Source organism: Pistacia vera, unplaced genomic scaffold (assembly GCF_008641045.1).
Source record: "Pistacia vera cultivar Batoury unplaced genomic scaffold, PisVer_v2 Contig31, whole genome shotgun sequence".
Taxonomy (NCBI): domain Eukaryota; kingdom Viridiplantae; phylum Streptophyta; class Magnoliopsida; order Sapindales; family Anacardiaceae; genus Pistacia; species Pistacia vera.
In genome coordinates, this window is record NW_022196124.1 from 1 (window position 1) to 12,431 (window position 12,431).

Sequence of the window (12,431 nt, forward strand, 5' to 3'; positions counted from 1 at the left end):
CCTTCACAGTGTTTATTCTAATAACAGGTACACCAGTTTTCTTCCTTGCCCAGATCACAATCTCCGCCCTGATAATACATAAACCCCATTAAACAAAAAAAAATTTCAAGATTGTAACAGCATCACAAACTTAACTACAACATTTGAAACTTTGAAAATATGAAAATTCAATTATTAAGACAATTGTCGTCTAAGATATTCTGGCCATGTGCAATGACGGCATCAATGAGACCATATGTACTTTTCTCAAATCAAATACATTAATTTCATTACAACAACAACATTAAAGACAGAAAAAGTAGTCAATTGAAACTCAATACTTTGTTAAAGTAATCACAATATTGTATTGCAATATGATAATTAAGCATAAGTTCACAACAAAAACAACCAAAATATAATATTAATCTTATGTAAAGCATCCTTGACTAATTGAAACATAACATTTATGCATAAAAAAATAATCTTGACAACAAAATATAAAACAAAAAAACCAACTTACGCTGAAAATCCACCAGTGTAAGCTTGAGAGGTGCCATTGACAAAAAGTAACAAAGTAGGGAATCCCTTGATCCCAAGTGCAGAAGCTGCCTTGGAATATCTTTCAGCATCAATTTTAGCCATCAAAAGAGGACTTTTTAACTCCTTAAGTGAAGTTGCTGCCTCGGCAAACTGAGGCATAAGCTCGGCACTTCTTGCACACCAAGGTGCATATCCAAGAAGCAACACAAACTCATTCCCCTCGGCAACCCTCTTCGCATTATCAGAATTCAACTCAAGAACAATCATTTGAGCCTTCGATAACAACTCTGCCTCAGAGAATTTTGCAGCTGCATCAACCACTTGAGAATCATCCTCTTCTTGTTCATCTAATGCTATAAGTTCTTCCAAATCTTTATCCACCTCATCATCATTTTCAGTGTCAAGATCAGAGGCGTTGATGAGGGTGGTGGTGAAGAAAGAGAGAAGTAACAGAAGGGTGAAAGTGAAAAAAATGAATCTTGAAGTGGCCTTTGTGGGAAACATGGAGATAGAGAGAAATTGATTTCTGGGTTGTTGAGAATTTGCAGTGAGATAAGGAATGAGATCTGAGTTTTTGAGGGTTTGAGTGGAGAGGCTGAAATCTCGGCAAGATCTTGTAAGAAATGATTCCTTTAACAGTTTTCAGTCAATGCGAAATGGGGATAGAAGTGGAAGTTTTGGACATCGTTCAGTCAAAGAAACTACAAAAGTGATATGCATGCACTACTTTGGCCTTTGGTTATTTTATTTTATATTTTAATAATGGATTGGATAAATGGAGCCTCTTTAGTTATAATCAGAAATTTTAACTATCATAATTCAGAACACCATATGTGTAACTCAAGTGAACCTAATGTTTTATACAGGGTTTCAACTCATAGCACTTTTATGACCTTTAGCAAGTTTGATTTGATGCTTAAAATACTCATCACATAAGATATTAAGGGACTTTATCCATTTATGAATGGGTGCTTGATGTCATCACAACCAGATGACCAATATGCGTGAGATAAACCATGTAAAAAACCATGGACTTCAATTTAAAACAATGTTCAACAAAGCATCATATCTTACGCCTAGTTTCTACCAACAGTACTATCATTTCTGAATAACCTTAAAAAAGAGATAAAACTAAAATTATCTGGTATTGGCTGTGATTTGAAGTAAGGAGACAGAGTCCATGCAGAAGCCTCGAGCAAAACTCCTAAGAAATCATTCGGGATACATTAGCAACTGACCAGCTATTTTAAAAAAGTAGATAATAAACAGATTAGAAACTTTCTATTGCTTTCAGTTGGATCGACTCTAGCAAAAACTTTGAGTGATTTTGGTATCAAAGGCAGTCACCTATCAAGCACAGCAGAATAATCAGTTTATAGTTCAGTGAAGGATATTCTAGTGACAGCTAACAGTCAAGTTGAGAACTAACCACCGTGTTCTGATTCTTCAAGCCCAAATATAGTTAAGAGGGTTTCGCAAGTTTTATCCGTGTTACAGATATAAAAATTATCGCACCAAGAGAAGGTATCAAAAAGAAAAATATTAGACCTGCACAAAAGCAAATCTGCTTCAATGGGTAAAGTAGTCAAACCAAGTACCTTTCCTTTGAATTTTCTTGCAACCTTCTGAAGAGGTCATGAAGACCCTTTAATTCATCAGCCTTGGCAAAGACGAAAACCGGACAAGAATAATTCTAGAATCATAAACTCACACAAAAGACACAAGAATAATTCTAGTAATTATAATCTTTAAAGATGTTTCAACTAATATGCAAAATTTCAAACTTAAATGTTTAAGTTTCACCTTCATTCTAGAGTCTAGAATATTTACAGTTCCATTTTCAGCTTCATAAGTTTGTTCGGGAAAGAGACAAAGCAAAAAAAATACGAATGAACAGGGAAAAAGAAAGAAAGAATAGCATAATAAATTAACAAGAAAGATATAATAAGCTGGAAGTATCACCGACCTGAAGATTAATAGGGCTAGCATAAACTTTGATATTATTATTTCAGTCAGCTTGATAAAACTAAGGAATTTGTTATACTCCAAAAACTGATATTGTCATTTTGAAGGCCCCATCTGCAAAATCAAACCAGATACATTTCCACTAAGTCAGAAGCCGACAGTAGGAACAAGAAAACAAAGGGTGAATTGATAAATCGTAAATTTCACTTTGAATATGTCTCTAAAGCGGTTTAATATTAACACTATTAAAAAGTTTCACAGTTAAATTGACCCAGATGTCACCATAGAAACATGCACCTCCACAAGCAATTGCAAATCAAGCACGATTGCCAAAAAGTAAAATTTAAAGGAAAAATGTTTTTAAAGCAATCAACAAGCAAGCTGGAGAAAACAATATGCCAATAACAGATATGCTACTGCCAAGTCACCTACTTACCAAATTCGTATCTTACTGGCTCACTCTTAACAGTCCAAGGAAATGATAGTAGCTTTGATATCTGGGTAGAGAACCCTTGCAACCTCGCTGTTGCTTGTTTCCACAAACTGGATTTCATTATCTGAGGTTGCTGCTTTCAGAAATTCTATAATCAGGTCCCTAAGCAAACACATCATATATTTAAATAAAACAACCGTGCATAAACAAAGCAGAAGCTAAAAAGTGTTAGTGTAAACATAAACAGTCTTAACCAAGGACCCTGAACAGATTTATTAATAGAATTCCAAAATCAGGTTTCAGAACTTCGTAATATATAAGTGAACCTACAAAATGACCAAAACCACATACCTCAAATTTATCAAATTTGCCGAGGACACATGGGGTACTTCTTGAGAAATTCCTCTGCCCTACAATCACACTTGAACCTGTCATTTCTGGAATCACAAGATTATGCCATTTGATAAATCATCACTGGATAGATTTGTACCTTTTGCTTTTAGACTTTTGGATAAAGCCTGGTCTGGAAACTACCTCTTTTGTATCTGAAATATGAAGTTATGAACAATAAAAGAAACATCCTACATCATCCCAGAAAAATATTAAACAGATAATATTTCACATTAAAAAGTATGGGTGTGTTTGTTTCATTATTTCTACTCTATCTTATCCCTATCCTACCTAAAATACATATTTGTTTCCCTATTCTGAAAATTCAATTCTAATTTATTCAACTTAAAGCCCTAGGTTTATTAATTTACTGAACACCCCCAACATAAAAAAGTTTAGAAATTGACAAAAACACCCCCCTCCACCCATATTTGTCAGATTTCGACCATCACCGTCGGAAGGTAGCCGGAATCTGGTGTAATGGCACACTTCTGGCTGGATGTGGCCGGTAGTATGCCGATCTAGCATTTTTCGATCAAATCTATTGCGGATTTGGTCGAAGAAGGCCCGATCTAAGGCCAAAGATCTGGTCGTTGACGACTAGATCTTTGGCCATAGCTGGTCATCAACCTGATGAAATGCAATATCTTTCAATTCTAAGTTTATCCTTTTGTGTGCTTGGAAGATGCATTTTCTCCTCTACTTTAAGCCTGTAGCACAAAAAGCACTTTTGTTCGCAATTGAACCTGTCATTTTGGAATCACCAGATTATGCCATGTGATAAATCATCACTAAATCATCACTGGAAAGATTTGTACCTTTTGCTTTTAAAGTTTTGGATCTGCCGGGTCTGGAAAAAGCCAGACTTACTTACAATGGTGGCGTTGTGGCTCCTCCGGAAATAGAGACTCCCTTTTTTGTATCTGAAATATGAACAATGAACGTAACATCCTACATCATCCCAGAAAAATCTTTGGATGCTTGAGATCAAAAACGCATAATATTTCACATAAAAGAGAATACATATTCATAGCCAACAAAATATATCATTCCAAGAATCCAACACAGCCAATAAAGTTGCCATCAATATCAGTATGATAAATAGCATTGTTCTTTTAACCCCCTAGACAAGTAATTTAATTGAAATTAAAACCAGATTACAAGAGAGCCAAAATTCCAACCTTGAATTTTATTAGACATGTCTTGGCAGTAATCATAACTCATAGCTCTTAAAATATGTAAAACTAAAGCAAATTTGGAAAACCAGAAGCATTTGGATAATACTTCCTCCAGGATTTTACTAATAAACTAGTTGAAACCGTTTTCTTCTTCTACTTCCTCCTCTCTTTTTTTTTTCAGTTAAAGAATCTATATTGTATCATGTGTTCTATAATTCATCTTTAAGGCCTTGATCTTGGTCTTTCAATTGTTTGTTTATAAACGATGCCAAGTCCTTCGAGCTTTGCTTAGTAGGAAGCTTGATCTGCACAGAAATGGAAATCTTGCATCAAAACGACCACGTGTTTGTATAAAAAAAGGTCAATGAAAATGACTATATCATCAGACAATTACCGGATTTGCTTTATCATCCGCTGGGTAAAATAGAAGTGTTGGATAGTCATCTATCTGCAATGACAAAAAATAACAATGAATCAGACTTCTATGCGCAGCAATGAATAGTCTCTATGTTCTATGATCTACCAATGAAACTCCAAAAACTTTATATTGCTGGGGAGTAGTAACTTCTTTTTTCCCCGTTTGTAACACTGAAGGCCGTATTTCAACAAGATTGTCACTATTGGATTCTCTGAAGCACACCTACCTGCAGTTTTGGATGCTCATTTCCAGCAGCATCTATCTTTGCGAAGACTAGATTATCTAAACCCTTGAAGTGCTTTGCCAACTTCTCCATTTGCTTGCTAGTGGTCTCACAATTGATGCACCATGGTGTATGTACCTGTTTTGTAACAATCAAAATAAATTTTTCAGGGTCAATGTTGAAATAACTCGACATTAGCAAAATTTTGTATCCTTCATGCTAAGTTATCCAATGAGTCAAATTTCTATGTGCAGCAAAACAACATAAAATTCACACACATAATGAAAACTGTACTTCTACAAGATGAAGGATAGCAGTTTCGTCTATTTTCTAGGATGTGCTTCCATGGAAATTGGTTGCCGGGCATATGATCCTTTTTTCATAGGTTCTAAATATAAATAACAAAGAAGTAATTAATTGGCACATATAAATGCTTTCATCTTTTATTCAATAGGAAGGCTATCGAAAAGCTGCATCAAGATCTCATTCACCATTTAGACCAACAAAACTCACATATGTAGAGCAAAAAGAACTGATGCAAACCTCTAGAAGAACATTCTCAGGACTGCCCAAAACCAAGTCATCAAACGTCTTTCCAACAATGATCTTCACACTTGCATCTGTCTGCAATTTGGCAATCATAAAAATATCTTCAAAATTCAAATGATAAGAAAATAACACAATTTTGAAAAAACAATACAAAAAATGGAGCCTCTTTAGTTCATAATCAGAAAATTTTACACTATCATAATTCAGAACACCATATGTGTGTAACTGCAAGTGAACCTTAATGTTTTATACAGGGTTTCAACTCATAGCACTTTTATGACCTTTAGACAAGTTTGATTTGATGCTTTAAAATACTCATTCACATAAGATATTAAAGGGACTTTATCCATTTATTTGAATGGGTGCTATGATGTCATCACACCAGATGACCAATATGCGTGAGCTAATAACCATGTAAAAAACCATGGACTTCAATTTAAAACAATGTTCAACAAAGCATCATATCTTACGCCTAGTTTCTACCAACATGCAGCTATCATTTCTGAATAACTTTAAAAAAAGAGATATAAAACTCACATTATCTGGTATTGGCTGTGATTTGAAGTAAGGAGACAGAGTCCCATGCAGAAGCCTCGAGCAAAACTCCTAAGAAATCATTCGGGATACATTAGCAACTGACCAGCTATTTTAAAAAAGTAGATAATAAACAGATTAGAAACTTTACTTCTATGTTGCTTTCAGTTGGATCTGACTCTAGCAAAAACTTTGAGCTGATTTTGGTATCAAAGGCAGTCACCTATCAAGCACAGCAGAATTAATCAGTTTATAGCTTCAGATGAAGGATATTCTAGTGACAGCTAACAGTCAAAGTTGAGAACTAACCACCGTGTTTTCTGATTCTTCAAGCCCAAGTATAGTTAAGAAGGGTTTCGCAAGATTTTCATCCTTGCTGTCTACAGATATAAAAATTATCTGCACCAAGAGAAGGATATCAAAAAGAAAAATATTAGACCTGCACAAAAGCAAAATCTGCTTCAATGGGTTAAAGATAGTCAAACCAAGTACCTTTCCTTTGAATTTTCTTGCAACATTCTGAAGAGGCTCATGAAGACCCTTTAATTCATCAGCCTTGGCAAAGACGAAAACCTGGACAAGAATAATTCTAGAAATCATAAACTTACCACAAAAGCACATTCAAGAATAATTCTAGTAATCATAATCTTTAAAGATGCTTTCAACTAATATGCAAAATTCACAAACTGCAAATGTTTAAGTTTCCACCTTCATTCTAGAGTCTAGAATATTTACAGTTCCATTTTCAGCTTCATAAGTTTGTTTCGGGAAAAGACACAAAGCAAAACAAAATACGAATGAACAGGGAAAAAGAAAGAAAGAATAGCATAATAAATTAACAAGAAAGATATAATAAGCTGGAAGTATCACCGACCTGAAGATTAATAGGGCTAGCATAAACTTTGATATTATTTATTTCAGTCAGCTTGATAACTAAAGGAAATTTGTTATACTCCAAAAACTGCAATATTTTGTCCATTTCGAAGGCCCCATCTGCAAAATCAAACACAGATACATTCTCCACTAAGTCAGAAGCCGACATTGTCAGGAAACAAGAAAACAAAGGGTGAATTGATTAAATCGTAAATTTTCACTTTCTGAATATGTCTCTAAAGCGGTTTAATATTAACACTAATTAAAAAGTTTCACAGTTAAATTACTGACCATGATAGTACACCATAGAAACATCCACCTCACAAAGCAATTGCAAATCAAGCACGATTGCCAAAAAGTAAAATTTAAAGGAAAAATGTTTTTAAAGCAATCAACAAGCATAGCTGGAGAAACCAATATGCCAATACCAGATATGCTACTGCCAAGTCACCTACTTACCAAATTCAGTATATCTTACTGGCTCACTCTTAACAAGTCCAAGGAAATGATTAGTAGCTTTGATATCTGGGTAGAGAACCCTTGCAACCTCGCTGCTGCTTGTTTCCACAAACTGGATTTCATTATCTGAGGTTGCTGCTTTCAGAAATTCTTCATAATCAGGTCCCTAAGCAAACATCATATTATTTAAATAAAACAACCGTGCATAAACAAAGCAGAAGCTAAAAAGTGTTTAGTGTAAACATAAACAGTTCATCAAACCAAGGACCCTGAACAGATTTATTAATAGAATTCCAAAATCAGGTTTCCAGAACTTCGTAATATATACGTGAACCTACAAAATGATCCAAAGCCACATACCTCAAATTTATCAAATTTGCCGAGGACAAACATGGGGTACTTCTTGAGAAATTCCTCTGCCGCCTTCACAGTGTTTATTCTAATAACAGGTACACCAGTTTTCTTCCTTGCCCAGATCACAATCTCCGCGCTGATAATACATAAACCCCATTAAACAAAAAAACATTTCAAGGTTGTAACAGCATCACAAACTTAACTACAACATTTGAAACTTTGAAAATATGAAAATTCAATTATTAAGACAATTGTCGTCTAAGATATTCTGGCCATGTACAATGACTGCATCAATGAGACCATATGTACTTTTCTCAAATCAAATACATTAATTTCATTACAACAACAACATTGAAGACAGAAAAAGTAGTCAATTGAAACTCAATACTTTGTTAAAGTAATCACAATATTGTATTGCAATATGATAATTAAGCATAAGTTCACAACTAAAACAACCAAAATATAATATTTATCTTATGTAAAGCATCCTTGACTAGTTGAAACATAACATTTATGGATAAAAACATAATCTTGACAACAAAATATAAAACAAAAAAACCAACTTACGCTGAAAATCCACCAGTGTAAGCTTGAGAGGTGCCATTGACAAAAAGTAACAAAGTAGGGAATCCCTTGATCCCAAGTGAAGAAGCTGCCTTGGAATATCTTTCAGCATCAATTTTAGCCATCAAAAGAGGACTCTTTAACTCCTTAAGTGAAGTTGCTGCCTCGGCAAACTGAGGCATAAGCTCAGCACTTCTTGCACACCAAGGTGCATATCCAAGAAGCAACACAAACTCATTCCCCTCAGCAACCCTCTTCGCATTATCAGAATTCAACTCAAGAACAATCCTTTGAGCCTTCGATAACAACTCTGCCTCAGAGAATTTTGCATCCGCATCACCCACTTGAGAACCATCCTCCTCTTGTTCATCTAATGCTATAAGTTCTTCCAAATCTTTATCCACCTTATCATCATTTTCAGTGTCAAGATCAGAGGCATTGATGAGGGTGGTGGTGAAGAAAGAGACAAGTAACAGAAGGGTGAAAGTGAAAAAAATGAATCTTGAAGTGGCCTTTGTGGGAAACATGGAGATAGAGAGAAATTGATTTCTGGGTCGTTGAGAATTTGCAGTGAGATAAGGAATGAGATCTGAGTTTTTGAGGGTTTGAGTGGAGAGGCTGAAATCTCGGCAAGATCTTGTAAGAAATGATTCCTTTAACAGTTTTCAGTCAATGCAAAATGGGGATAGAAGTGGAAGTTTGGGACATCGTTCAGTCAAAGAAATTACAAAAGTGATGTGCATGCACTACTTTGGCCTTTGGTTATTTTATTTTATATTTTAATAATGGATTGGATTGTTTGTAATTTAAAAATTTTCAATTAGAAAAATAAAAAAATGTTATTCTTTTACTTTATCAAGAATAGATGGACTTTGATATGAACAGGATTCTAATTGGGAAACTATATTGCTTTATCTCCTTTCTTTTTATATTTTATGTTATTGAGTCATATTAAATGGGAAGAAATGTTAAAGCAATGAAAATTAGCTGTAAATGAGTCACTGTTAGATATCCAGAATTTTAGGTTTCACAAGATTGGTTGGAAAGGATAGACCGTTTTGGTGATCCCAAGTTATTAAGTTACCATATAAATATTGAAGATCATTTTCATTACCATAAAGAAAATATAATATTGAGTTGACTTGTTTAAAGCATATTATAAACCAATATTTAATGCAAACAAAACATCTGTTTGTTGGCATAGTTCACTACCACGCTTGAGAATATAAATGAATCCCTTGAAAAGAAAATATTTTGACTACTACCAGTTGCAGCAAAATGAACCAAAAGTATCTCGATCAAGTAGTTTGATAAAAACTCTTAGACGTATTACTCAAGAAATCCTAAATCTGAATCCCTCCTCAGTTGCCAATAAGGATAGTCAATAGAACTCTTACGCGGATAGTAGTACCAGGGTCTTGTGGAATTAATTGAGGTACGCATAAACTGGTCTAGACACCTCCAATCATTAAAAAAAAAAAAAAAAAAAAATGGACCAAACTAAACAATATGCACATAATTCTTTACAATCTTCTCTTTAGGTTCAAATTCTTGGTAAAATGGACTCACATTTACTCCATAATCCTGTCAAGAGAACAAAAACTTCATACATACATTTTTATACATTATTTATATGACCTTACAAACAACCATGAATAAATCCATTACATCTTCACCACCCTAATTTGATTACATAACCTTATGATTTATAACAAAAGAAAGGTTTTCCATTTTCTCATGAAGTTGAAGAGATCAAAGACTAGGCAAATGAACATATGACTATTCACTCATATGTGCAAGAATCCTTCTTGAACTTGATGGGTTTGGTACTGAGGATGTCAATGGCTAAGGGGCAGGAGATTTGCTTTTTATGTGTTGTCTTCACCAGCTTACCCACCACTTCCCCTCTTGACCTGATTCCAAACTTCAATGCCAATGGAACTTCACCACCAGTTTGAGAATTCACAGCTAGACTTGATCCTGCCCCATAGAGTGGAACCTTGTTTCCTTCCAAGTTCACCAATACGGTTCGATGACTCTTTCTGGGTTGATAATATTTCTTCAACTGCAATCAAAATAGCAACATCGAGAGTATGTTTAACAAAAATAGACACATTAGTCTACAATACAAATATTTCAACAGGGCTAATAAAGATTAATTGAAAGGCATGTTTGCCGATAGTCTCACCTGACCAGTTGCGACAGTAATCTCTGAATATAAAAGATCAATGGGCGTCGAGCTGACATGAATTCCAAATAATGTAGCAGGATTGTATACATTTATCTTCAAGGTGCCATTTACTGTCACCATCTTTGTTGGAACTCCTGTGGAGTCTGAACCTTCACCAACATAGAAATTATGCACTGACAAGCTCTGCAAGAACCACATTTTCTTCAGGCAACCATAAAATCCAAAATTCATATCAAAATCACTAAAGAAAATGGAGTCAATTTTTCAATTTCCATATCCTCATATGTCTATCAGCAGAAAATGGAATGTTCCTGGCAGAATCAATGCCTTCCATTTGATAATTTTCCTTCTTCTTAATCAAGAGAAATCCCTAAAAGTTTAATGCTTCCAGAGGCTTAATTGAAACTACAGTCTAGAAGGTCCCCTTTTATCATTCTACTACTAAAAAATAGCCTCATTTGGCTGCAGAGAATGAAGTTTAATCTGGAAAGAGATGAGGGATGACAATTAGAATTCCTTCACAGCAAGAGCTCCAAAAACTACCTATCCCAATTCCCAGATAAAATATATAACAAGAAAAAAGATAGGAAAATTAACATTCTAACCCTTTAAAATCCAAAAAGCAGAGCAAAAGTATATGAGCTCAGAAACTCAATTAAAAGGCACTTCACATTTCTTGTAGAATGTAATTGATTCTGGAAACCCAACTACTCTTCTAGAAATCTACAAAACCTCCAATTTCTGACAGCTGCTTAGGTGACAATCTCATCTCTGTACACTATGCTAATTCAATGGTCAAATTGAAGCTAAATAAGCTGATTAAAACATGGTTAAAACATGTTCACATAAAGCAAAAAATATAACCAAAAAGCAAAAAGAAGCAAAATTGGCATACCTTGACAGTAATTTTAGCCTTGTAAGGCCTGCTGGCGCCCCAAATGATCAAACAAAACACAGTAAACAAAACAACAAAACTCAAAAGAGCAATCAGTGCTTGAAACCTTCGAGTAAAGGCCTTATCTTCAAACTCATCATATTTCCCCTCCTCCAATATCACATTACACTCAGGCCACCCTTTATCGTTCCTTTTTCGATTCCCTTTTCTCCCAGAAGACGACCTGAAAATCCCTGAAAACCTACTGGCTGAAGAGTTTCTCGAGTGGCGACCAAAAGATGGATGTGAAGGTGACTCCATTGGACTCGGTTGCAGAGAAGACGACTTGTCTCCATCATGAGAGTCCCTGGACGGACTTTGCACATAATAACTGGACGTTTTGGTGATCTTGATGGCGATGAAGGAGCTAAACTAGTAATATCCGATTCAGACTTTGTTGAAAGCATCATTTTGAAAAGTTTGAAACAAGGATATGATATTATGAACTAGTTTTGAAGAAAGAAACAAACCCAGATGGTAGAATTGAGTGTTACATATATGAAACTAAAGAAAGAGAGAGAAGAAAGATGGAGAAGTGAGAGTGCAAGCAATGCATGGTGAGGTTTTTGTAGAGAAGCAGAAACGAGTGGCTAACAGATAAATATTTACAAGGCTTGGAGACTCAACCTAAAACCATACCTTAGGAAAGGAACTTAGTGTCGGTAGCATTTTTCGACATATGACATAATGTGATTCTAATTTTTTTTTTTTTCTTTTATTTCTTTTTCGATTGTGATGTTATTGATATTCCATAATTTTTCTGTATTTATAAAAGCAATAGATTTCCAAGATCTTAAATATAAGAACTCATATATTCTTCTCTATTTATATGAGGTTTCTTTGATCT

At 34.7% G+C, this 12,431-nt stretch overlaps 2 protein-coding genes and 1 pseudogene across 3 annotated transcripts; all 3 read right to left on the minus strand.

Moving 5' to 3' along the window:
* Nucleotides 1-7: 7 nt before the first annotated feature.
* LOC116136197 (protein disulfide isomerase-like 1-5) lies at nucleotides 8-1,023 on the minus strand (the record flags this gene model as incomplete). The annotated part of the gene is made up of 2 exons (XM_031421904.1): nucleotides 500-1,023; nucleotides 8-68 (listed from the first exon to the last, which is right to left on the minus strand). Coding segments are annotated over exons 1-2 (585 nt in total), but the record flags the coding sequence as incomplete, so codon positions are not given.
* A 3,621-nt stretch (nucleotides 1,024-4,644) lies between these two features.
* LOC116136168 (protein disulfide isomerase-like 1-6) lies at nucleotides 4,645-8,986 on the minus strand. 2 transcript variants are annotated; one of them, XM_031421864.1, is made up of 11 exons: nucleotides 8,463-8,986; nucleotides 7,902-8,031; nucleotides 7,542-7,707; nucleotides 7,084-7,202; nucleotides 6,519-6,782; nucleotides 6,361-6,432; nucleotides 6,213-6,281; nucleotides 5,670-5,750; nucleotides 5,130-5,264; nucleotides 4,880-4,933; nucleotides 4,645-4,790 (listed from the first exon to the last, which is right to left on the minus strand). In XM_031421864.1, exons 1-11 carry the CDS (start codon nucleotides 8,984-8,986, stop codon nucleotides 4,695-4,697), a joined length of 1,710 nt encoding a protein of 569 aa, XP_031277724.1. In that variant the 3' UTR covers nucleotides 4,645-4,694. The 2 variants fall into 2 exon arrangements, with proteins under 2 accessions (XP_031277724.1, XP_031277725.1); XM_031421865.1 differs by having other exon boundaries at nucleotides 4,880-4,929; nucleotides 5,126-5,264.
* A 1,055-nt stretch (nucleotides 8,987-10,041) lies between these two features.
* Nucleotides 10,042-12,202, minus strand: LOC116136176 (annotated as a pseudogene).
* Between the last annotated feature and the right edge of the window lie 229 nt (nucleotides 12,203-12,431).